The sequence below is a fragment of the Eretmochelys imbricata genome, chromosome 14 (assembly GCF_965152235.1).
Source record: "Eretmochelys imbricata isolate rEreImb1 chromosome 14, rEreImb1.hap1, whole genome shotgun sequence".
NCBI classification, from domain to species: domain Eukaryota; kingdom Metazoa; phylum Chordata; order Testudines; family Cheloniidae; genus Eretmochelys; species Eretmochelys imbricata.
The window spans coordinates 764,835-789,998 of NC_135585.1; the positions used below are offsets into that span (position 1 = coordinate 764,835).

At 56.6% G+C, this 25,164-nt stretch overlaps 3 protein-coding genes across 5 annotated transcripts in view; 1 reads left to right on the forward strand and 2 right to left on the reverse strand.

Annotated features, from left to right (window-relative positions):
* Positions 1–18,710, forward strand: part of LOC144274895 (guanine nucleotide-binding protein G(o) subunit alpha-like) — a 19,828-nt gene extending 1,118 nt beyond the window's left edge. Inside the window, 9 exon segments of the mRNA XM_077833985.1 lie at positions 98–181; positions 477–568; positions 2,419–2,511; positions 4,098–4,258; positions 7,898–8,026; positions 11,792–11,921; positions 12,524–12,595; positions 14,152–14,239; positions 17,564–18,710. Of these exon segments, the coding sequence (XP_077690111.1) occupies positions 98–181; positions 477–568; positions 2,419–2,511; positions 4,098–4,258; positions 7,898–8,026; positions 11,792–11,921; positions 12,524–12,595; positions 14,152–14,239; positions 17,564–17,748 (1,034 nt within the window). The 3' untranslated portion in view covers positions 17,749–18,710.
* Positions 18,711–19,247: 537 nt separating this feature from the next.
* Positions 19,248–20,009, reverse strand: NPB (neuropeptide B). The gene is made up of 2 exons (XM_077833988.1): positions 19,773–20,009; positions 19,248–19,376 (listed from the first exon to the last, which is right to left on the reverse strand). Exons 1-2 carry the CDS (start codon positions 20,007–20,009, stop codon positions 19,248–19,250), a joined length of 366 nt encoding a protein of 121 aa, XP_077690114.1.
* A 1,985-nt stretch (positions 20,010–21,994) lies between these two features.
* On the reverse strand, positions 21,995–25,111 carry ANAPC11 (anaphase promoting complex subunit 11). 3 transcript variants are annotated; one of them, XM_077833989.1, is made up of 3 exons: positions 25,034–25,111; positions 23,386–23,531; positions 21,995–23,302 (listed from the first exon to the last, which is right to left on the reverse strand). In XM_077833989.1, exons 2-3 carry the CDS (start codon positions 23,492–23,494, stop codon positions 23,157–23,159), a joined length of 255 nt encoding a protein of 84 aa, XP_077690115.1. In that variant the 5' UTR covers positions 23,495–23,531; positions 25,034–25,111; the 3' UTR covers positions 21,995–23,156. The 3 variants fall into 3 exon arrangements, with proteins under 3 accessions (XP_077690115.1, XP_077690117.1, XP_077690116.1); XM_077833991.1 differs by having other exon boundaries at positions 25,063–25,110; XM_077833990.1 differs by lacking the exon at positions 25,034–25,111 and adding an exon at positions 23,628–23,921.
* Between the last annotated feature and the right edge of the window lie 53 nt (positions 25,112–25,164).

The following is a 25,164-nucleotide window of genomic DNA, read 5'->3' on the forward strand; positions in this document are numbered from 1 at the left end:
GCAGACCCTGCAGCCTCTGGCCCGCGGCGGCGAACTCTGAAAAGTTCCTGGGGCCGGGCCCATGGGGCTCTGCCTTGGCTTCTGGGGCACTGCGCAGCCCGCCACCACAGTCGCCTCATCCAGCGGGAGCTGTACGAGCAGGCAAAGCGGGAGCTGGGCACGGTGCGGATCCTGCTGCTGGGTGAGGATGTGGGAGGCCCTGGGCCCTGCTCCCCAGCTCTCGGGGCTGCGCCCCCCAGGGCCTGGCTACATTCCAGTCTCTTTCCCCACCCTCCTGGCTCACTGCGGCTCCTCTTCTCCCCACAACTCTGGGTTCCGGGGTATGTTCTGGTTTCCCTACTGGCCCCGCCCCGTGCCTGCCCAGGTATGTTCCTGGTCTCCCCCCATCCCAAGGCTATTCTCTCCTGCCCCCTTGTACATCCCTGACTTGGTCCCCTCCCCTGCTGGTTCAGTCACACTGGGTTCGTGCCCTGCAGGCGGCACAGAAAGTGGCAAAAGTACACTGGTGAAGCAGATGAAAATCATCCACAGCCAGGGGTTCAGCCCGGAGGAGCTAGCCAACTTTAGGGTGATTCTAGACTGAGGGTCCCCTCTTCCCCCGTGTCCAGGTCTGGCTTTCCCAGCTTCTCTCCTGGGGGAGTGGGATGTGGGGTCCTGGCCAGGATCTGTGTCTTATCTTGCCCTTGACAGAGTGGAATGAGCGGCCAGAGACACTTCTGGTGCATGAGTGGGAATGGTGCTGGCCTGGGCTTGTCTCTGCCTGGGATGTGCTCAGACATCAGCCTGGCTGCTGTCAGGGTTGGGGCTTGAATTGGGCAGGCCTTGGGGGAACCCTCCCAAAAGCCCAGCTGTCCTGTGGTGCTGGTGCAGCCATCTGGAAACCCCCTGGGGGCTGTTGGCCTCAGGATGCTTTCACCTCAGTGCTGGATGGGGGCAGGAATTTCCCCCTTTGCGCAGGTGGGTGGGACTTTCCTCGCTGGTTTTGAGCTCTCCTCCCTCTAGAAGAGCCCTATTCTGGTGTTGGCATCTTGGCCTCTTGGCACTCAGGGACCACCTGAGCCTCTCAAGATGTAAGATGGCAGCAACCAAGGCTGATACAATTGTGGGCAGTATAAGCATCATGCCCCGGAGCAGGGGACATGCTCCAGTTTGACCCCAAGTCAGTGGGCGCGCTAGTGTTATGTACATAGTAGGGAAGAGTTGTTCCTCCATGCAGGGGTCACGGGCGGGTTCTCTGCCCTGTGCTGTGTGGGAGGTCGGACAATGGTCTCTTCTGCCTTCAACATCTATGGCCTGTGTCCTCAAATTTCCTAGTGATTTGGGGGCCAGCTTGAGTCACCTTAAAGATGTTCAGGAAGTGCCGAGCACCCCCCTTGGAAAGCCAGGCTCCTTCAAGGGCCTCCCACTTGCACTTAAAGGATGAGTCACTCTGGAAAATGGCATGTGTGCAGCTCTGGTGGGGAGACCTGGATCTTGCACTCATCTCTGGGTCTCTTGGTGCCAGAGGCCTCCCATCCCAGAGCTTGGAGGGAACAGTTACTCGCTCTGGCGAGACACCGGTACCCTGGGAATGTTGGGTTCAGTTCCAAACACCAAAGTACGAGAACGGGTTCTCAAACGGGTTCAGGATCCCTCAGGGGATCACAAGCTGTCAGCGTCCAGCCCAAACCCCACTTTGCCACCAGCATTTATAGTGGTGTTAAATATATAAAAACATGTCTTTAATTTATAAGGGGGGTAGCTCTCAGAGGCTTGCAATGTGAAACGGGTCGGCAGTACAAAAGTCTGAGAACCCCTGGACAAGAAAGACCTGGACAAACTTGAAGGAATTCAGAGAAAGCAACATGAAGGCACAGCCGTTGTCATCCGCTGGGTCTGAGGAAGATAAGAGCTGAGTCTGTATGTGGTCAAGTGACCACTGGGGGGGGGGGGGGGAGAATGGTCTGCAGATGCTGGGAGGGGGCAGGGGTAGAGATGAGTGCCTTGGAACAGAGCTTCTGTGTGAGAGGAGTGGTGCTATGGGTAAAGAAGCTCAGATTTTGCCACGTGTTTATCCTGTTAAGGAACCTCATGTGTATCTGCCAGGCAGAGGAACTGCTGCAAATCCGGGCAGCACCTCTCCCAGCACCCTGGAAACAGTTTTTGGTTCCTAGTGGAATGGGCAAAAAGTTTCTTTATCTGTCCCCTGGACTCATGCTCAGATTCCTTCAATTCGCCGGAGAGCCTCTTGGACTGACTCTCTGTTACTGAATGGCATTAACTGGAATCAGATCTGGTACAATTGTGGTGATCTGGACTTTGGGAACTGGAGGACACTTGCTGCTCCCACGGCATTGGCTCCCATTCGGCACTCGCAAGTTTTCCCTTTCCTCTCCTGCCCTCAGAGTGAGTCCCTTCTGCGTCTCACTCTCGCTGTAGCCTGCTGTGCTGGACAATCTGCTCAGCTCCATGAAGTTGGTTCTCCATGGCATGGGGATTCTGCATATCTACCTGACAAGCAGCAAAAATCAGGTAGCTGGCCTGCTGTGGGAGGGAGCACGTGTCCCCTGTGTTAGAGGGCTTAACTGGAGTTGGGGGAGTGGACACAACTCCCCCAGGGAGATCCACTCAGGGGACTGATTCCAGGGGTTACTCATGTCCAAACACCTTCGTGCGCTCACATTTGGCCCCCTTCCATGTGGTTTCTGTCACCTGCTTCCTGAGTGCCCTACCTTTGCTAGCTATCCCAGTTACAACCTGTGCAATTGTCTCCTTTCTGAGCCACATCTCCCAGGAAGGTTGCAGGGGAACAAGTTGTACAGTGAGGGTGCTGAGAGCCATTGAACCCAACTGTAAACCCTGTATATGACGGAACCACTTCAAGCCAGGGAGTGCAGTAGCTCCCCTAGCTCCAGCACCTATAAGCGGTTGTCTGTGTCAGGGAACTCGTACTGATCAGCACCCGGTGGTGTGGTTATGGGGTGGAGGCGGCTCTTCAGTGTTATTCCCAATCAGGGGTCTGTTGGTCTCTTAATGCAAATTTTACAACAGGTCCCCACCCCAGCTCCTGGATGTTTCCCATGCCCATTGTCCCCCTTAGTTTCCAGTGTCTGTGATTCCCCACCTCCAGTTCCTGCAGCCAGGCCTGTGTGGCAGGAAGTTCAGCACATGTTCAGCTGAGTTGAGGGAGGAAAGCCTTACTGAATTCACCAGAAAACAAAATGATGCAGAGAGTGCAATAGTCCGTGGTGTTGAGCATGATATTAAATTGCATTGTGCTGCAAGGCTCTGCTTCGGAAGCGCAGAGTGTCACTGCAGCAGTTTGGGAGTGGGGAAGGTGGAGATTTGGGTAGATGTGGGGCAGGTGGGTCTCGCTAGAACAGCTCACTGCTGAGACTCAGTGTCATCGTTATAAAGCAGGAGAGTGCAAGCGATCTTGTAGGCTCTACCTGAGTGGGGTCACCCAGTATTGCAGAGGTGCGTGCAAATCTTATGTCCTCTTCTCCCCCGCCCCTACCCCTCGTTGTGGGGGAGTGGGTGTGTGTATCTGTTCCCTCTTGCGGTTGGGGGGGGGGGACTTGTCGGTGACTGTTAATCTCCAAGGCACTGTATTGGCATTTCAGTAATGACTCTTTTCAGAGCAGCAGCCGGGTTAGTCTGTCTTCGCAAAGAGAACACGAGGACTTGTGGCACCTTAGAGACTAACCCATTTATCTGAGTGTAAGCTGTCGTGAGCTACACCTCACTTCATGGGATGCATTCCAATCCATGACACAGTTGCTCGTGGAGCCAGGAGACCTGTCACTGGGGGAAAGATTTAAGCTTTAGCAGGGGATTGTGATTGGGAGGGCCTGGGAAACTTTCAGGGAACATCCTCTCCCCCTCCCACCCCCGACCCCAACACATGAGCGCACGCTCTGAGCCTTCTGAGGTAAATGTCAGTCCCAGGAGTGGCTTGGAGGATGGAACTGTGGGAGGCTCCATCCCTCTCTCAAGCTGAGCAGAGGGTGGCCTGGAGGCTTTGGGCCCATTCTGAAGCCCTCCTATCCGATGCTTGCCTCAAGCCAAGATGCTCCAGCAATTCCCAACTGATCTGGGTCCTTCTCTCCCTGTCCTAGGTGCATGCTCGCTCTGTGCTGTCCTGCAGCCACTGTTTGGATGAGACCCAGATGGTGCTTCCCTGGGTGTCAGATGCTCTGTGCTGCCCCTGGGCTGATGCTGGAGTGCAAGCAGCAACCGGGAGAGGCTACAAATATGGGCTCAATGACTCTGCACTCTAGTGAGTACCGCAGCCCCATCAGTGCACTGCACCGTGGCTGTCCTGCTGTGTGTGGGAGGGTTTGAGCCCAGAGCTGCTGGCCCCTCCTGCCCGTTAATCATCCTCCGTGGCCTGGCTCCATTCCCCTGCCACCTCAGCTGTGTGTGTGTTCGCAGCAAAACATCCTCTTCCCCTTCCTGTGCTACGCAGATTACCCCAGGCAGCTGCATTCTGGCAGGGAGAGTGGTCCCTGTCGGTGGAGGCTCGGGAGTGGTTTGGGACCCCCTACAACAGCTGTAAAGTGACTAGAGCTGGATCAACGGCCGGGGAGAACGAAGACAAGAGCCTGCTGCAGACTCTGTGGTCTCTGCCAAGCCTGCCAGGCAGCAGTGGTTTGTAGGGGGATCCTGGTCCATGATGTTCTCTGCAGCCTCCCAGCCTGGAGTGGGGCTTTCTCTCCTGATCGGTGTCGGTTTCTGCTGCCTCTGTCTCTCTGTGAGTTCAGCTCGTCCTTCCCTCACCCAGTTAGTCAACGCTGGGCAGAGCAGAGCCCTGGGCCTGGGAGAAAGGGGCCCCTCATTGCACTGTGCTTGTCCCACTGCCCAGCCCCCCTTGGGGAGTGAGGTCGTGGAGGGGCCCCACCCCACTGGTCACTGAGCTGATGAGGCCCTTGGAGCTGTGATCGGGTGTTGGGGGCTGGTCTGGAGCACGCTGCTGGTTCCATCCATCAAGGAGGACTTTGGGCTTGTTTGTGCTGGAGAGGGGTTAAGGACACAGAGCAGTGGTTCTGGGGCTGCTCCTTTGCCTATCTGTGGTGTGGGGGAGGAGAGCACTGGGAGAGAGAAGCAGACTGGAGAACCCCAAGCAGAATGGCAGCTGCACTGGCCTCAGCAGGGGCTGTGATCGGGGGGCAGTTCCTGGGGGGTTGACTGGATGTGGCCGATGCTTTATTCTGGACTTTTATTTTCTCGTTGTTGGTGTCTGACACCACCACACCTGCCGCTCGTCTCCTAACCACATCTCGGTGCTTCTGCAGATCCATCAGCTGCTGCCTTGCGCCTGCTCTTGCCTCAAGCTGCCAAAAGGGCAAGTTGTGTCTCCTGAGCCACTCTGGGCCTTCCTGGAGCTCAGCGTTTGTCTTGGAGTGGGAGTGTTCCCATTTCCATATTCATTCCCTGGCGCAGTGAGACCTGTCAGTTCTCGGCTCCCTCTGCAAAGTCAGACTCAAGAAGAGTTTGTCATTAAATACAAACAACCCAACAAAAGTGTCAATTCTACCCCCGGCTGAACATTTCCATAGAAAGATGCTGCCTCTGGGCCCAAACAGTTGCAATGGTTATTAAAAATGTCAATGTTATTTAATTTTTGCTCTCCCCAATGCTTCAGTGCCTGGCTGCTTGTATCACTCGTTTTCTCAGGAACTTTGGCTTCTCTTGATGAGATGGAATAAACAGTGCCTAGCAGAGCTTCAGTTCCTCGCTGCCTCTTATTGTGATTCTGAGCAGAAATCTTTTTGCATTTTATATTCTTCAGTTTCCTAGTGCCTCCGGGCCCCTCTTTTTCTGTGCTTGCGTTTGCTTGCGGCCTGCGAGTCCTGGGGGAGGAAAAAAACATGGAGTTAAATTGGGGGAAAGGCTCATGAATTTCAAGTTTGGGCTTTGATTGTTTTCTGTTTCAGAGTTGTTCTTGGAAGTTGTGGTTACTGTATGGCTCCGCTGAGGCCCTGGCTTCCAGAACGCATGCAGGTCAGTGCACCTGCTCTCAGAGCAACCGGGCGCCCCTGGAGCGGGCCCCCCAGCTGTGACCAGAATTGCTGTGTTCTCTCCAACTCCCATTAATGCTCCAGTGCGTCCTGCTGTGGGGGCAGGGACAGGCCATAATATAAACTGCCCCCAATTCTTCAGTCAGTGGTGCCATTCCCACAATGTCACCGGCTTGAGAGAGCCTGGGACTGGGGTAGCTTTCAGGGGGGAAGCCTGGGGCTGCATCGCATCTCTGGAGAGACCTGAGTGTTTGTCAACGTGCTCGTCTCTCCTGGGGCCTGGGACTTGTTTTGCCCTCCAGCTAAAGCTGCCAGACCAGGGAAGTAGAATTAAAGGGCAGATTTTGCTGCATCCTTCTGCCGGTGCCACTGGGGAGGAGGAGAGTCTCAGCCTGAGACGGCAGCTCCCGGGTCTCTGCCTTGGCATCGCAGAAGCAATTTCAGCTCCTGATCTGAAGGATCATTTTCGCTGGCTAGCCAGGCCCCTTGTGGGAGAGCGTCCTGAGCTGAGTAAAGCCTGGAGAAGGAAGCGTCAGCTGTTCACCGTCAGTGCTCTGGGGTTCTGTCTGCAGCTAGGGCCACGGACGCAGGGTTGGGGAGCTGCCAAATCTGTGCTGAAGCCTGGGACGCACGGGGGGCGGCACCACTACTCCTGGGTCGCCCCCAAGATGTTGGAGGGACGTGGGGGGTGGACAGCCACTTGTCACCCCCCCAAGGGCAGAGGGTTGGGAGGGGGCTCTTGTCCGGAGGAGCGTTTGTTTGGAAAGCCTGTCTGCGTGTGGGACGGCTCCTCCTGGCCGGGGAGATTGCGAGCACGTTATTGCCGCTGGAGGGAAGCGCTTTGTGTGCGTGTCAGCCCCAGGAGAGCAGAGCCTGGGAGAGTCAATAAAGTGCCACCCCTGCCTGCCGGGGGATTCACTGGGAGCTGCCGAGTCGTTCGTGGCACGTGTGAAATTATGGAAATCGGCTTCCGAGACGGGCTGGGGAGTGCGGGGGTGGCGCGGCCCTGGGCTGCACCAGCAGCTTCAGTGACTCTCCCGTCAGGAGCTGCCCCCGACGCTGCCAGGCTTTGAGCTCATCTTCCAGCCTCGTCGTGGGGCTCTGCTCGTCCACGGCCTCAGGTGTAGCATAAGCCCCAGTCCGGGTGACCCCTGCTGGGCTGGGGTGGGTGGACGTGTTGGCTTCTCAAGCTGCCACCTCTTGACCCTGTGATGTTCCATCTCTCTGGTCCCAGGCCCCTCTTCTGGCCAGTGAGCTCCAGGTTTGTGGGGATCCCTAAGTGCTCAGCTGGACAGTCCTGCAGTGCCTCCCTGCTTCAGGATCCCTAAGGGCACCCGGCATCTTCCAGTTCAGGGGTGTATGTGGCGCTGGGCAGCAGAAGGGGCTGTGCTGAGGGACCCCAGCATCTACTGGGTGTTTGCTTTGGTTAAAGCTGCAGAGGCCTGGAGTCGGTGCAAGGCCTAGGGTGGGCCAGGGCATGGGGCCAAGCGTGCTCTTTGTGGGGGTTGGTGCTGTTTTGCTTTGGAAGGAGCTGCCTGTTACCGCCAAGGGACCTGGGCCGTTGGCTGGAGGCTAGAAAAGGATTTGACTTGGTTTCTTGCCTGGGGGGCTCAGGGGCCCAGCCCTGGGTCAGCGAAACTGCCTCAAACACCTGTACTGGTAGGGCACAGCGTGGGCACTGGAGCTCTCCCGAGCTTGTGATGTCATTTGAAGGCCTTGAGAGAGGCCTGGGGTGGGGGAGAATGTGGGGCTGAAGGAGGACTGGGCAGTCTGGCTGGGTGAGGGAGGGGCATTGGTCAGGCTCTGTGGGGGAGCTGGCTAGGGAGGAGTGGACAGACTCTGGGAGGATGCTGTGTCGATGAGGGAGGCTATAAGGATCTCTCCCCCGCTCTCCACAGTTTCTTTGAGAACGTGGAACGGCTCGTCCATCCCAAGTTCCGGCCGACACCAAGCAACGGGCTTCGTGTCCGACTGCGCACAAGTGGCGTCGTTGAGACTCGCTTCAGGATCAAGGACCTGGCGTTTCGGTGAGATGCGTGGCCAGCGTATGAGACTCACTGGGGTAGGGAGTGGCTGGATGAGTTGTGAGGGGAGCATGGGGTCAGGCCTGGCCTGGCAGCACCCAGAGCTTTGGGGAGGTGGGGCCGGAGGAAATCAGCCTGCTAAGCAGACACTTTCCCAATAGTTACTTGACTGCGCTAACTGGGAGACTGGCCCTGACCAGCAAAGCCCCATTGATTTCCCATTAATCCCTCTGTGGGCTTATCTGGCACGTGGCTCTCCCTTGTCCTCCCTGAGCAGCCCTGTCCTCCCACACAGAAGGCTTCTGAGTCCTTCTTGCGTTGATAAAGACCTAAAATGTCTCTAGTAGCTGACAGGTTTCAGAGGAGGAGCCGTATTAGTCTGTATCCGCAAAAAGAAAAGGAGGATATGTCGCACCTTAGAGACTAACCAATTTATTTGAGCATAAGCTTTCATGAGCTACAGCTCACTTCATCGGATGCATTCAGTGGAAAATACAGTGGAGAAATTTATATACACAGAGAACATGGAACAAGGGGTGTTACCATACACACTGTAACCAGAGTGATCAGGTAAGATGGGCTATTACCAGCAGGAGAGAAAAAAAACCTTTAAGTGATAATCAAGGTGGGCCATTTCCAGCAGTTGACAAGAACATATGAGGAACGGGGGAGGGGGAAATAAACATGGGGAAATAGTTTTACTTTGTGTAATGACACATCCACTCCCAGTCTCTATTCAAGCCTAAGTTAATGGTGTCCAGTTTGCAAATTAATTCCAATTCAGCTGTCTCTCATTGGAGTCTGTTTCTGAAGTTTTTTTGTTGAAGAATTGCCACTTTTAAGTCTGTAATTGAGTGACCAGAGAGATTGAAGTGTTCTCCGACTGGTTTTTGAATGTTATAATTCTTGACATCTGATTTGTGTCCATTTATTCTTTTACGTAGAGACTGTCCAGTTTGGCCAATGTACATGGCAGAGGGGCATTGCTGGCACATGATGGCATATATCACATTGGTAAATGTGCAGGTGAACCAGCCTCTAATGGCGTGGCTGATATGATTAGGCCCTACGATGGTGTCCCCTGAATAGATATGTGGACACAGTTGGCAACGGGCTTTCTTGCAAGGATAGGTTCCTGGGTTAGTGGTTCCGTTGTGTGGTGTGTGGTTGCTGGTGGGTATTTGCTTCAGGTTGGGGGGCTGTCTGTAAGCAAGGTCTGGCCTGTCTCCAAGATCTGTGAGAGTGATGGGTCGTCCTTCAGGATAGGTTGTAAATCCTTGATGATGCTTTGGAGAGGTTTTATTTGGGGGCTGAAGGTGACGACTAGTGGCGTTCTGTTATGTTTTTTGTTGGGCCTGTCCTGTAGTAGGTAACTTCGGGGTACTCTTCTGGCTCTGTCAATCTGTTTCTTCACTTCAGCAGGTGGGTATTGTAGTTGTTAGTTGAAGAAACAGATTGACAGAGCCAGAAGAGTACCCAGAAGTTCTTGTCAGCTGCTGGAAATGGCCCAACTTGATTATCACTTCAAAAGGTTTTTTTCTCTCCTGCTGGTAATAGCTCACCTTAAGTGATCACTCTCGTTACAATGTGTATGGTAACACCCATTGTTTCATGTTCTCTATGTATATAAATCTCCTCACTGTATTTTCCAGTGAATGCATCCGATGGAGTGAGCTGTAGCTCACGAAAGCTTACGCTCAAATAAATTTGTTAGTCTCTAAGGTGCCCCAAGTACTCCTTTTCTGCTAGTAGCTGAGGTAGCGGTGGGAGGGGAATACCTGACAAGGTCGAGGTGTTTGGCACTGGGATCTGGGGGCTGGCAGTGGTATCCAGACCCAGTTCCATGTGGGCAGGTTTCTGTCTGTCTCTCCACCCCACACAGCACTGACTGCCCCCTCACTGGCTGCCTCAGCAGAAGCAGCAAGAATTGATGGCCCTGGGACTCTCGGCCCAAGAGGGGCTGGCATGGTGCTAGTGAGGACTGGGGCGGGGGGCAGGTTAGAGCCTGCCTGCCCACACTGAACACTCTTCAGTGTTCTCAAATGCAGCCCGAGGCGTCTGCTCTCCAGGGGTGGGTTGCAGAGCGCTGGGGCTGGTGGGTAGCTGTGGGGACCCCTCAGGCTGGGGGCCATTCCCTCTGCTCTCGTGTGGAATAGCTGAGTGCCAGAGGCGTTAGACTCCTCTGGCTGTTGGGGCTCCTGCAGATGGAGGGGCTCTGGGCAGGCACAGTGCGTGGTTGTGGTTATTGTGATGAGCTGTTTGGATTCGCTGGTGTGAATCTGGCCATCCAGAGACCCTCCCCTGAGGGCACAGTCCCTGTTTCTGTGCTGCTGCCTGCTGTGAGGCACTAACCCAACAACTGGAGCGGGAAGATGCTGCTGCGTCTGACATGGCCTGGGCCACGCATGGGAGCGTCTAAGCCCCGTGCCTCCCTCATAGGGCTGGGAGTTTCTTCTTGTTTTCAGTAGCTGCTATAACTTTTGGCGTGAGCCTGACGCTCAGCTCTCCCCACACGTCCCACAGCCCAGGGCATGGCTGCTGCCCGGAGCCCCCCAGGCCCTTGGGAAATGTGGCAGACACCAGTCTTAAGCTCTCCCCGCTCTCCCATCCCTGTGGTCCCCAGCTGGCAGGTGCCAGGCCGAGGTGCTGGTGTCCCTGTTGGTGCCAGTCTCTGGAACAGAGGGGAGCTGGGCACAGCCTGTCCCTGTGCCGCCAGTGACTCTGAGCACAATTGCTCACCGGGGAATGGTGCCAGGTTTATGAGCTGTGGACTGGGCTGTAATTTGCCCGTTGCATTCTGGCAGTAGTTTTCCACTGGCTCATTGGAGCTTCAGCTGCCATCTGGAAGGAGCTGATCACTCGGGTTTGTCACTCACTGACTTGGGCACCAGGGCTGCAGAGCAGGTTCCGTGGAGAGGGAAGGTGCAGGGAGCCTGCCGTCTAGCAGCCTGTGCTTTCCACATAAACTCTCCTGAGCAGGCTGGGTGGGACTGGGGCTGGGGGCTGCTGTTGAGGGCCTGGGCTGGGGCTCCAGTGGAGACTGACGGGGCTCCGGGGCCAGAGCTGTGGGGCTGTTACTGGGGGTAGGCAGTCAGTCTGGTGGGTTTGAGAACGTCCCCAGTGGCACATCACTAGAGCAGGGCTTCTCAACCTTTTGCCTCATGAGCCCCCCCAACATGCTGTAAAATCTCCACGGCCCACTTGTGCCACAGCAACCGGTTTGCTGCATATGAAAGCCAGGGCTGGCGTTGCGGGGTAGCAAGCAGGGCATTTGCCTGGGAACCCCATGCCACAGCGGGCCCTGCAAGGCTACATTGCTCCAGCTTTGGCTTCAGCCCCGAGGGGTGGGGCGTAGGGTCCCGGGCTTCAGCCCCATGTGGCGGGGCTTTGGGTTTCTGCCCTGGGCCCTAGTGAGTCTGATGTTCGTTGTGTTTAGCGGACTCCCTGAAACCTGCTCGTGGCCCCCTAGGGGATCCCAGACCCCTGGTTGAGAACCACTGCACTAAAGATCAGTGAGGAAGCATTTCTGGTGAGCAGAGGGGCGCAGGAGCCCTGGGTTCCACTCCTGGCAATGTGACCTGGCTGCAGCCCCTTCTTACATGCCTCCTTCCTGTATCTCCTCTATGGGGACAGTGATGCTGAGCAGCCTGATGGCGCTGGGAGGGTTAACCCTTCACTGTCTGACCTGGCTGCTCAGTCCCCTTCCAGGGGAAGCTGTTTGCCCCTCGCTGGGCGGACCCTCTTGGCGCTCTGCCCTGTGTCTTGCAGGCTCTACGATGTGGGTGGGCAGCGCACTGAGCACCAGAACTGGCTCGGCTGCTTAGAGGACATGTGAGCTGTGCTGTTTGTGGCATCTCTCTGCGCATACAATGAGGCCCTCCCAGAGGAGCCAGCGCTGGTAAGGCCAGGCTCGGTGGGTCGGGGGACCCAGGGGCTTTCTCATGCTCAAGGCACTAGTGTTCTGCCGCTGTGCAATCTGGGGCTCGCTCTGCGCCTGAGCTGCTCCTCTCCCAGGGCGTGAACCCTCATCCCTGCTGCACGCCAGCAGCCTGCCAATCCCACCTGTGGTCTCCCCTGGGTTGTACTGTACCAGCCAGTCTGCCCATGCCCAGAACCCCCCCTTTCGCCCCTGCAGCCTCTCATAGAGCCAGTGATCCAGCTGCAGCCCTGGGCTTCTGGCTTCTCATGCCCTGGCCCACAGCCCTTCGTTATCCATCTGTACATCTCTCCTCACTCCCCTGGCCTGTGCAGTTTGCCCCCTTCCATGTTCCTCGGGCCCTTCCTAAGGAGAGAATGCAGCCAGCACGCCCCCTTGCTCCCGAGTGCTGAGCAGAGCACAAGAGTGGGGTGCTGAGATCAGGACCCAGGGGCCTGCAGGTTGGGGGAAGAAAGCAGAGGGGTGCTCCCTGTCCCCAGGAAGCTGGCTGGCGTTGGCCACTGGCTCTGCTGCTGATTCATGGCAGTTCCATGGTGTTCAAGGTCGTTTTCCTTCTTCCTCAGAATCGGCTTCAGGAAAGCATGAAGCTTTTCTTCTCTGTCTGCAACAATGTGTTCTTCCAAAGCACTTCCCTGGTGAGTCCCAGCAAGAGGCCCTGTAACGGAGCAGTGCAGAAGCCCTGGCTGCAGTGATTCCCGTCCCAGCCTCCCCCAGCAGGAGGAGCTGTAAGGAATGGGGCAGCGAGCTCACGGCTCTCCCCACCCTGCACTGTCCCAGCATCAGGTGGCGTACGGGCAAGCTGCAGCACATGGCAGGGGTGGGATGGTCCTGCTATCCCACTGCTCCCCTTACCTGAGCACAGCAGGCTCTTGCTCCGGGGATCCTGGCACTGTGATGAGACACTGGGACCACTTCTGGCAGCCTGGACTCCAGCTCCTTCTCTGCATGGTGCTGGCACTTGTAATTAAGAAGCAGCTGCTGCTGTCTCTGTGGAGCTGGGACTGGTTCTGCCTGACAGTGTTAGTTAGTGCCGGGCCCTGTCACTTATCTCATTCGCTAATTGGTTAATTTATTTCTGCTAATGAGATGATTAAACAGTGGCATCTGCCTTATGAGCACTGAGTTCCTGCAATTCAAGCCAGGGGTGGTCAGTCAATCCTGTTCCTGACAGGATAACTGGGCCCAGAAGTGGGACCTCCGGTCACCTCCTCTGTTCCCCACAAGGGTCCCCTGGCTGCCCCCGGTGGATTTGGCATAGGCAGGAGCCTAGTCTAGTGATTAAAGCAGGAGACTGGGAATCTTGACTCCCGGCTTTCCCACTGACCACATGACCTTGGTGAGTCACTTCCCTCTCCCTGTACCCCATTGATACAATGGGGTGAACTCTCCCCTACCTCCCAGGGCACTGTGAGGATTCAGGGCCTGTTGTCAGGGCCCTCAGGAGTCCTGGGTTCTGCTCCTGGTTCTGCCACTAGCGTGCTGGGTGACCCTGTGCATAGAGATGGCAGGGGACCCTTTGCCTGTCTTGTCTTGTCACTGGGAGCCCTTTGGGGCAGGGACTCTCTCTCGCTGTCTGTGCGGCACTCTCAGCATGAGGGCTCTGATCTTGGCAGGGGCTTCTAGGTGCTACGGTCAGACCAACTGTGCTATGCTCCTTGAACCCAGCCCGAGGTTGGTGCTGGATCCCAGGCAGTGGGAGAGGTGGCTTCCTGGCGCCTGTGGGGCTGTACAGTATTGGCACCAGCCTCGGCATTTGCCCTACCTTGCGCCCAGCTGCCTTCTGGCAGTAGCTGGAGCACAGCAACATACGAGGGAGCAGCGCTTAGCCAGCCAAGGAATCCCCCTGTGCTGGACGATCTCCTGTAGTCTGGCTCTGGCAGAGTAAAGGAGCCATGGGACTACCATGAACCAAGCCCTAAATCGCTGCTGTTTGCCACTGGCCTGCAGTGCTGGGCTGGAAGATGGTGTGGGAGGGAGAGATGTTAAATCTCCTCCCCCTCCCAAAGTGAGGATTCTCAGTGGAGACTAGGCAAAGCTGCCCCTTTAACCGTCCCAGCATCGTCCTGCAGATAAGGCATTGGGGGTGGGTGGGGTCTATGCTGCAGTGCCATGGTCGGGAGGAGAGGAGGGGACTTGGGGAACAGGACCTGTAGGGCCAGGACAGGTTCTCATCATCCTGCTTTTTTCACAGATCTTGTTTCTGAATAAAATCAACCTTCTCCAAGAGAAGATCCTGCACCTGGGGAGGCACCTGCGTCTCTCCTTTCCTCAGTACCCAGGTAGGTTCCCTCCGTCCCGCTCTGCCCCTGGGCACTCACCAAGCTTTGCTGCTGAGGTGGCAGGGCATGGTGCTGCTCCTCCTGGGTGTGCACAAGGGGCAGGTCCAGCACAGAAACAGACTGCCAGAGGAGCAGGGGTCCCTGCTGTGACCTGGTGGGTGTCGCGAGCAGTAGTGAGCCAGGTACAGGATGGGAACCAGTTTAGATGACTTCCCTGCCTCTTCAGATTTGTCTTTATAAAATAAACATCTCCACGTGGATTTTGTCTCTAAGCGCCTGCTTCTCTGCCTGAGCTGAGATTAGCAAGCTGAGCCTCAGAGCAGGGAAGATCCTCTCCAGCTGCTGGATTTTGCAGGAGATCTTGACGTGGCAGGAGTAGTCAGTGTTAGGAAGTTTGGTTTGTTGCAGCCTCCCTGTTCTGGGGTCTGACAGGGCAGCACGCACACTCATGACACACTAATTAGCCTCCAGCATGGGGGCTAGGGTCCCATGTGTTCACGTAGCGAAGCAGTTTACCTGGAGCTGCTGAGCTCTGGGGCCTGTGAATCCTTAGCTTTACTATAAGACCCTCATCCCCTCTGCTGGAGCCAACCAGTGTGGAATGGTTTCCTTAGGGCCAAGTCCTACAGTGTGCTGAGCAGCCTTAGCCTCCGGGAACCTCACTTTGCAGGGCATGGCCTTGCTCAGCTCAGGGAGGAGAAACCACAAGATGGTGAGGAGCTGAGGCTTTTGTGTCCTGTGGAGCATCACAGCCCACACCTGAGCCTTGAGAACATCTGCACTGAGGGCCCCTTTGGCTTTTCTCAGAGTCTGTAGTTGGTGCCATGTGGTCCCGAGGGACAGAACCATTCCTAGGGGTGCTTCTTGCTGGGACTGAAATCCACATGTTGCAACCCAGCTTAGTCCTCTCTTCTGGACAGTCACTAATCTGTTGTACTTGGGCCCTATCCACCTGTCTTTAAGCCTGAGACTCTGGGTCTCTAGAGCACTCTCCTTGTGAGCTTTTCTTTAAGTCATGGGGCTTTGCAACCCCAGTGCCCTAGTCCCCAAAACCCGTGCCTCATACCTCTTGAGCCCCTAGTCACTCACACATTATGCCCCATTGACAGGTTTCAGAGTAGCAGCCGTGTTAGTCTGTATTCGCAAAAAGAAAAGGAGGACTTGTGGCACCTTAGAGACTAACCAATTTATTTGAGCATGAGCTTTCGTGAGCTACAGCTCACTGCATGCATCCGATGAAGTGAGATGTAGCTCACAAAAGCTTACGCTCAAATAAATTAGTTAGTCTCTAAGGTGCCACTAGTACTCCTTTTTCTTTTTACATTATGCCCCAGAGTTCCACCTAGCTGTAGATGCTCTGGCTTCTAGTTTAACCCCTTCAGGGGCAGCATGGTGGGAAGGCAAGGAACACAAGCTTAGCATGGGGATTTCTTATCCACGGTCACTTTACTCTTATAAGTGCTAGAGAGTTATGGATCTCTGCAAACTGACAAACAGTCCTCAGACGTCCCCTCCCCTACTCTGAGCTCATCCCTTCTGGGAGTCCGAAGTCTGCATGTCAGGCCAGGCAGAATCCCTCTTGCCTTCTGTCTCCTCTCCAGCCTAGACTTCTGGTGTGTGATGACCCCACTTCTCTGAGAGCACTCTCTCTAAAATACAGTCTTACTCCCTTTAGCCCTGTGCCCAGACTGAGAAACTCCAGTCCTGCCCCTCCAGTCAGGCACCTGTAGAGAGTTAATTGTGAGATGGTAGGACCAGCAGTGAGAGACAATCCCTGTTGATGGTCCTAGATAGCTCTCTGATGGCTCCTCAGTCACTGTTGTTCAGCTAGGTGTCCAGCACCTTGCCTGAGCCAGGCTCCTGGCTGGACTGCAGTGTAATAGACTGGCCCCTGTCAAGGCCAGCTGGTTCTTCAACACAGAATACAAAATGGCAGGCAGCACACACTAGGAAAGCTGGGGACATTACAGCCCTTGGTGGAGAGACTGAATAAGCATGAGACAAGGAGGAGGTGTGTAAGGTGCTGGCTGAGCCCAGCCGAAATAAATAGCTAAGAGCAGAGAGCAGGGTTTGCTGGGGAGTTGAGGGGTGGTCTCAAAACACTGCCAGACTCTGTTCTCCTCCTTGGCAGATATGGGGGGGGGGGCAAGTGCAGCTCCCACTAAGTGGAGCCAATTCTCCCCTGAAGAAAGAACCTTGTGTCCCTCCTGGAGCTGCGGAGCAGGCAGTGGGAGACCTGGCCCCGAGGTCAGCCAGGATTAAGCCTTGTGCTGACATCTGGCCTTTTGCCATTTTCCTGCTGTCTTCCTTAAATTCCTTTCCCAGCATTGCCCCTGGTTAGACATTCTCCATTCTAATTAGTGATGTCACAGACTGACATGACACCAGTAGAGCCCATGGCAGTAAATTGTGATGTCACACTTGGTACTGGGTGGCTGGTTTATAAAGGCAGACCTGCCCCTCCCTCCAACTCTGACTAAAGCCCTGTCTGCATCCCAGCCGTTGTGCACCCGCTCAGGGATTACCCTGCCCGAGCCTCTCCCCTGTCTCAGGCCTGCTGCTGTCCCAAGACTGATGAATCTTGCCCATATGCTCAGGGTTTAGCTGATCGCCATATTTGGGGTCGGGAAGGAATTTTCCTCCAGGGCAGATTGGAAGAGGCCCTGGAGGTTTTTCGCCTTCCTCTGTAGCATGGGGCACGGGTCACTTGCTGGAGGATTCTCTGCTCCTTGAGGTCTTTAAACTACAATTTGAGGACTTCAATAGCACAGATATAGGTGTGATGTTTTTTTTTGTAGGAGTGGTGGGTGAAATTCTGTGGCCTGCGTTGTGCAGGAGGTCAGACTAGATGATCATAATGGTCCCTTCTGACCTAAATATCTATGAATCTATGAAGACCTGGAACAGCCTCACTCTCCCCTTTCCAGCCTCCCCTTAAACTGCACTTTTTCCATTGCTGATAGCTCCCCTGCCGCAGCCTCCTTGTGCCCCTCTGGATGGTGAGCTCATTGGGGTTGGGCCTGTGTCCTGTGCTGGCCCACGTGGGCTCCTCCATTAGGGACAGGCCAGGACCGTCAGTGGATTGCTCCTAGAAGTGGATTCCCTACGTGCCAGATGGGGCAGAGGGCTGCCACCTGGTTACAAGCAAGAGCACAGGTGCTGTCCAGCCCACCCCTGCTTGGGGATGGCCGTCTCCTGTTGCCCTGTCCTGGGAGAGTGCGCTCCTGCCTGCTGTAGGGATGGGCGTTTGCATGGTGCGTGTGCAGCACAGGGGGAAGTGGTGCAGATTTTCCGTCTCACTTGCCCTCATCTGTTCCCCTGCAGGTGCAGACTGTGATGTGGGTGCTGCAGCCCGATGTATCACCAGCCTCTTCCTGTCGTGCAGTGAGACCCCCCAGAAACTGATCTACCACCACGTCTCCACCGACACATGCAGTGTGCAGGGTGTATTCCACGTGGTGACGGACACCATCGTCCAGGAAAACCTGGAGGCAGCCGCAGTGCTGTGAAGCGCAGGCAGGGGAGCTGCAGTGCCAGGGGCTGCTTTCTGCCTCTGCGATTCTGGGGGGAGGCTTGCTGCTAGAGTTCAAGTGAGATGCCGTTGGCTACAGATAGGACTGCTGACTGGGCCGGAGAGGGACATATGATGGCATCAAGGGGCCTGCCTGGCTCCTGGCACCATCATCCCTAAGCCTTCTGTTCTTCTGGGACTAGCTCCTTCTGCTTGGCTCCATCTGGGATAAGGACCTCTTCCCTCCTCCGCCCACATTGTGCCCAGGTTGAGGTAGTACTACCCCATGCATGGTAACTGTAAGCCAGTGGCTCTCAAACTTTTTTACGGGTGTCCCCTGTCACATCGCGAGCCTCTGAGTGCAACCCCCCCTTATGAATTAAAAACCTTTAAAATATATTTAACACCTTCTAAATGCTGGAGGCAAAGCAGGATTTGGGGTGGAGGTTAACAGCTCACAACCCCCCCCCATGTAATAACCTTGTGACCCCCTGAGGGGTCCCAACCCCCAGTTTGAGAACCCCTGCTCTAATCCCTAAGGGGCAGGGCTGAGGTGGGGTGTCTGGGGTTGTACATGTGCTTTGAATCTCCCATTTTCCTCTGCGTGAGGCACTGCAGCAGCTCCTGCCCCTGACAGTCTAGGGGTGTGGGCTGGCTTGTTGCTTTTCATCAGCACCACACTGAACCAGTTGGAGGCAGGCTCTCTGCAGGAGCAGTTGGAGCCTCCAATTTAAAACCAAGGGCTGGCCTCCCCCACACCTACCTGGGCCCCTGGTGCAGATCAAGCTAGGATGGTCAGTAGGCCCGGGGGCTCGGCAGAGGCTCTGTCCCACACTCCCCACCCCTTTTCAGTTAGTGGGGCTGGGGGGAAGCCCCCCTTGCCCACAGGAGCCTGCTGTCTTTTTCCAGACTTCGGGGGGTAGGGGTGGGAGAGAAAGGCCTGGACCCAGACTTAGCCCAGACCCCTTGTGAGAGATTCTGAGCTCCCTGCCACTGCAGTGAGAGATGTAAATAAATGCTGTTTCCACCCCCACCCCCCCTCTGTGCATTGAAGGGGGGAAGAGCTGGCTGAATGGATGGCATTTGGGCCAGGACAGTAAGATAACTGGGGAAGGGCCAGATGCTGTCAATGGGAGGCTGCTGTGGCCTGAGTCCTGCATGTCTCTGGCTGGCTAGTGTGATTGGTCCCATGCTGAGTGGGGGTCTTTGGGGGTGGAGTGATGCTCAGCCTGCCCTGGCTGGTGGGGTAGAGAGCAAGTTCCCAGCTGTGGCCCCTTCCTCCTAACATAGCCTCTTAGGGATCCCCATGAGGTGAGCAGGGGCAGGTCTCTCCAGGGGGAAGCAGGTGTGAGCAGAACCCTGGGGGCAGAGCACTCCTAGGGCTGGCATCTCCTCCCCCCGCCCCAGGCAGAGGAGAGAAGAGATGGTTTAAAGGTGCCTTTATTGTCAGATGCAGAGGATAGGGTGCCCCTCCCCCATAGCGTGGGGCAAGAGGGATTAGGTGCTGGTACAGTCTGAGGGGTCCAGGGAGATGGTGACATCAGCCTTGCACTGGATAGTGCTGGGGGCTCCGGACAGCAGCTGGCAGCTCTGCAGCTCCAGGGCAAGGTCCTTCACACAGACAGCCTGGGGGCAGAGAAGGGGGTGGTTACAGCCTGCAGAGAGCGGTCGGGGACACGTACCCCCTACCCGTGCCCACGCAGCACGAGGGACTGGCTGGGCAGCCCAGCGCCTGCTGCGTCTTCAGAGGTGAAAGGGAGGCAGAGTTCTTCCCCCCACTCCTGCCTGCTCGGGCCAGGGGCTGCTGCTGCCCCGCCGGGGGGCGGGGGGGCTCCAGCCTGCAGGGGCGGGTCCTGCAGGTGCAGGCTGGAGGGGCTGCTGGGGGTCACTCTGAGACAGGGGGGCCCTGGGGCAGCACCCCCCCCCCAGGGCTCTGAGTGGGGGCCTGGGGGCAGCCCTGGGGCAGCACCCCCCTCCGGGGCTCTGAGTGGGGGCCCGGGGGCAGCCCCGGGGGCTACTCACCATGCTCCTGAGCGCGGGGCCCGGCTCGGGGGGCAGCGGCGCGGCGCGGCGCTCGGCGCTGTCTGTCCCGCTCTCGACGCGGCGGACGTGGGGCGCCCGGCGGACCCCGGACAGCAGTCCCGAGGCTCTGCCCACCGAGTAGTAGCTGGGGCCGGCCGCCTGCTTGTACCACGCCTCGGCGGGCGGGCCCAGCAGCGCGGCCAGGGCGAGGCAGAGCAGGGCGCGGGCTCCCTGCATGGTGCAGCGGGGTCGGGCGGCGGCGGCTCCGAGTGAGGCGCTGCCATCGGCCGCCCCTTATAGCGGGGAGCGGGCGGGGGGCGGCAGCCGGGGGAGGCGCCTGGCGCTGCGCGGGGCCCCGCGGAGGCGGAGACGCGGGGCCCGGGCGCGCTGGGGGGGGCTCGGCGCGGGGCCGGCGGCCAGTCCGTGGGTGGGCTCCGTGCAGGGTCGCCAGGGGCCCAGCCCCGGGACAGAGCCGGTTTGTGGGGCGCAGGGATAAGCTCGGCGCTGCACCCCCGGCCCCCGGGGAACATGGGGGGGCCGACAGACGTACGGCAACTCTGAGCAAAGGCAAGTCAAGCTCCGTAGAGCGGCCGGCTGAGGCCAGCGGCGGGAGCCGGACCCCCCGGGACACAGCTCTGCGCTCGTACGGTAAAAGGGGGCCGGGCGCGAACACGTCTGACAAAAGGCTGCGAACTGCCCGGGCTGGGTCCTGCTCAGTCACCGCCCTACAAGCTGCAGTTCATAGCCCCAAACCCCTCTGCTGAAATCCCCGTCCGGGTGCCCAGGGCTCCCCCACCCCTGCGGGCCGCCGGCACAGCCTCTGAGCCCGCTGGGGGTCTGTCCGGGCCCCCAGCCAGTCCGAGTGCCCCCCAAGCCGGAAAGCGGCGGTTTGGGGGTCGATAAAGCCGGGCTACCCTCCGAGGCTCCCTGGGGTTGTCCCGTCCCTGGAGCGACCTGCCCTCTTGGGAGCTCCCCCGACATCTGTCATTCCTGGGGCCGCGCTGCCTCCAAGCAGGCGCGCTGGAACAATTTGCGCGGTGGGGATGCTGAGAGCCACTGAACGAAACTTGCAAAAAGAAAAGGAGTACTTGTGGCACCTTAGAGACTAACCAATTTATTTTAGCATGAGCTTTCGTGAGCTACAGCTCACTTCATCAGATACATACCGTGGAAACTGCAGCAGACTTTATATATACACAGAGAATATGAAACAATACCTTGAAACCCTGCGTCTAATGGAAACCACTTCAAGCCAGCACAAGCAACCTCCCCCAGCTGCCCCCTACACAAGGAAGTAGCCCCCTTTCAGACTAGTGGGGTGGGCCACTGCACCGGCGCTGCCCGCGGCGATGGCACAAGTGGTTTCGGGAGCGGACTGAGCACCCCTATGCTGGGGAGCCCCGGTTTGCGCTAGCTGTGAGGGCAGGGCGAGGCAAACAGACCGCGGGCTCTCCCTGTTGATCGCCTGGTTTCTGGTGCCCTCTAGTGGATCGGACAGACCCTGTGTATGTACACAGAGGGCCGCCGGAGAGGGCACAGCATTAAACTAGGGGCTTGGGACTGAATAGGTGAGGGGCTTTGCAAGCTGCACTCTGGCTGGCTCAGGTACCAGGCCGAAATGAGAAGCCACCCCATACTTTTGGTCCCACTAATTGATTCCCACTGCCTATCATTCTCCCCTGCAGAACCCCACAAAGGGATCATTGTTACATCTTGTGTCTTTGGTTCAACTAGCAGCCCCATCCTTAAGGGGACACATTGTACTCTTTGCCCCCACCCACTGCCCATTTAATAAAGGATCCCCTCATGTCACATTTCCAGGAGAAGTCCTTGTTCTAGGCTGATAAGCATCCATCACATGCCAGGTTCCACACTAAGAGGCTCCCATTATACATTCCACCTGGGGGTGGGCTGCATGGCAGAGAAGACTGACATACTGGGGAGGGATTTTGCCAAGGATGAAGCATCAAGCACAGTTGGTCTGTAGGACGTGAGCAATGTGCCAGGGTAGTGCAGGGCCCCCTCCACGTAGCAGGGACAGCCAGAATGGCTAAGTTAAAGCCATAGGTCACATTCTACCACCTTGCCACACATCTAGGGAAAGTCTTTGTTGATGGCATGGCAACAACCTTTCTCTGCTGTTTGTGGTGTGCTTGTGGGTATCTGACCAGCTCTGGAGACACCCCCCCACTTGGCTCAGAGGCAAAAAGCATGAAGAGAAATTAATCACAGCTATGAGTTTATTGAAACCAGTCCAGTGATTGCCACCTTACAGCTGGAAACTGACTTACACTGTTGGCAAGGGGTCTAGTCCCAAAGCAACTTGGGTTCAAAGAATTTACATGAGTCTGGTGCTGAACAGCACACCTGACCTGTGGATGTGTCTCTGGCTGCGGTGGGAGGCAGGCCACTTATCCTATTGGCCACACAACAGCCTTCACTTCTCTACTACTGTATTTGAAGGCATCAGTTCAGGGCCCAGCCTGCCTGTGGTGCATGGGGAAATGGTTGCCAAAGGCATCAGGAGCTGAGCACCTGGATGGAGAGCTGCATAGGGCCCTAAGAATTCCATTTCAACTAAAGAAAGCTTTGAGATGATGTGACCATCTCTCACCAGTAAGGTACAGAATACCCACATCACTGGATAGTGGTGATTTCTCAGGGAATGGAGGGAGGCACCGTCAGGACAGGTCTGAGAGGTCTCTTCAGAGAAGAAGGATGGGAAGGTTCCCATGATGCAAGAGCTGGGAGAGGGTTTATTTAAACAGGAAGGTCCCTTTTAGTTAAGGAAGAGCTGCCACAAGAAGCCAGCTTTTCAAAGGTTCAGAGCTCCTGCTGACTTTGAGTGGAGTTGTGAAGGATACTAAAAAAGATCAGGTCCCGGGTGTTTTAAATAAGGCACCCAAACCACAGACCCACGTCTGCATGGCAAAAGGAGCCCTTATCATAGAAGGGCCAACATGAGATGTACCCAGGCCAACCCCTGGCTTTTTACTGAGGCCCACATGTGTTGTGTAGACCTTATGGGAACAGAGAAAGTTGAGATGCTGACTGTGCCCAGAATGAAGCAATTAGTAATACTGAAAATTTTGACAGTGTGTGGAACCAGCATCATGGTGGGAAAGGTTAACATGCACCACTCAGAGGCTTCCAGTCATGTCTCCACTGCTCCTTCTGCCCCAGGCTTCCTTTTTGCCTATGGTGAGTCAATTACTTGGGGACAAGAATTATCTGCTAAAGTTCTCTATAAGGGCCAGGGATACATATTATGCTGTATAAATAATTCACTGTTCCAGGATGTGGAGAGAGGGGCTGAATCCCAACAAAACACTTTAACAACAGCCCATTAAATCCAAGTAGATCTGCTGGCTGCAGGGGGCTCTGTCACTCCTTGAATTTCCACTCTTGCCGGCACATAGGACAGTGCTGCTGGACTTGCTGTGAATTCAGCCACTTGAGAATGCAGTGCATGTGGAAGCAGTGGGAGCACTGGCCCCACACCAGGGGGCAGTCATCTCCAGGCACCTTACCTACAAAGGGATAAAACTTATGAGGAGAAAAGGGAGCACCTGGGCTGAAATACTGCAGGGGCCAAGGGGCCTGGGTTACTCACAGTCTGGGCAGCAGCCATTAAAGGCCATCCGGCAGATGCCACAGTTCTCATCATTGGCCACCCAGAGCCAGGAGGCTACACCATTCCAGCTCTTTATCTTCACCTTCATCCTAGCCAGGCTGTGTGCATCAGAGTCAAGTCAGCACCTGGTAGGAGAACCAGTTGCTCAGATTGAGTTTCATTTCTAACCCTTTGGTTTCCCAGCTGAAACAGCTCATCTCCCCAGGGGCCATGCAGCTTACCAGCATTGCTTCCTCTCCTAGGGCAGTTCAAAGTAGGATGTGGATGGGCTGTTCCCTCCCCCACAGCTCAGTGGCTACTAGTGAACCTCTGTCCTCAGAAGATTCTCACCCCAGATTTTAAACCCTGGCTCACCAACACCCATTTAGTGACCTTGCCCCATCATTGGGCATATCAGGATCAACACCCCCCACTTTACAGATGAGGAAACTGAGTAACAGTGAGAGGAACAGGTTTCAGAGTAACAGCCGTGTTAGTCTGTATTCGCAAAAAGAAAAGGAGTACTTGTGGCACCTTAGAGACTAACCAATTTATTTGAGCATGAGCTTTCGTGAGCTACAGCTCACTTCATCGGATGCATACCGTGGAAACTGCAGAACACATTATATACACAGAGACCATGAAACAATACCTCCTCCCACCCCACTCTCCTGCTGGTAAAAGCTATTACCAGCAGGAGAGTGGGGTGGGAGGAGGTATTGTTTCATGGTCTCTGTGTATATAATGTCTTCTGCAGTTTCCACGGTATGCATCCGATGAAGTGAGCTGTAGCTCACGAAAGCTCATGCTCAAATAAATTGGTTAGTCTCTAAGGTGCCACAAGTACTCCTTTTCTTTTAGTGAGAAGAACGGATTTGGTCAAGGTCAGGCAACTGGTCTGACTCCGTGGAAGGAGTAGCAGGAGCCTAAGAGGCCTGAGCCCCCTGCCCTTACGCTCCAGGCTTCCTTGCTGCACTGCTGAGAGGATGTAGGCACCTTTGTGTTTCCATGGGCCAGAATGAAAATGGATCTCAGCAGCCCCTATTAGCATGTCACTTGATCGCTTCCCGCCATGACCAGGGCTGAGAAGGAAAGGCTTCCCCGCACCCCAAGGGAAAGGTGCTGACATGCGGAACAGGGGATCTGCAGCCCCCCAGAACTCAGCATGACCCGGAATACACCACTGCAAGCCGAGGCTCAAAGGAGTCTGACACCCCCCCCCCCATCTCTCCCGCCCCCGGGGAGCCCCCCCACAGGATCTGTCCGGCTCCGCCCCCGGGAAGCCCCCTCCCCGGATCTCTCCCGCTCCCGGGGAGCCCCCCCCATAGGATCTCTCCAGCTCCGCCCCCGGGGAGGCCCCCTCCATCTCTCCCGCTCCCGGGGAGCCCCCTCTCCCCCGGATCTCTCCCGCTCCCGGGGAGCCCCCCCACAGGATCTCTCCGGCTCCGCCCCCGGGAAGCCCCCCCATCTCTCCCGTCCCGCCCCCGGGGAACCCCCCCCTCGCGGATCTCTCCCGCCCCGCCCCCGGGGCGTCCCCTCCCCCCGGATCTCTCCCGCCCCGCCCCCGGGGAACCCCCCCCGCAGATCTCTCCCGCTCCGCCCCCAGGGAGGCCCCCCCAGATCCCGGCTCGCATCCCAGCAGCCCCACCCGAGACGACACAACCGACTCCAGCTCACAGGCTCGGGCCGGCGGGAATCTCAATGGCCGCGTGCCGGAAGTCCCGCCCCCCGCCAGACGCGCCCCGCCCCCGCCCCTGCCTCGGCCCTATAGAGCCGGGC

Coding starts and splice junctions, on each gene's coding strand:
- NPB (XM_077833988.1), bottom strand. CDS start 20,009: ATGCAGGGAGCCCGCGCCCTGCTCTGCCTCGCCCTGGCCGCGCTGCTG. Junction 19,377..19,772: donor GCCCCGCGCTCAGGAGCATG/GTGAGTAGCCCC, acceptor CTCTGCCCCCAG/GCTGTCTGTGTGAAGGACCT.
- ANAPC11 (XM_077833989.1), bottom strand. CDS start 23,494: ATGAAGGTGAAGATAAAGAGCTGGAATGGTGTAGCCTCCTGGCTCTGG. Junction 23,303..23,385: donor TAATGGCTGCTGCCCAGACT/GTGAGTAACCCA, acceptor ATCCCTTTGTAG/GTAAGGTGCCTGGAGATGAC.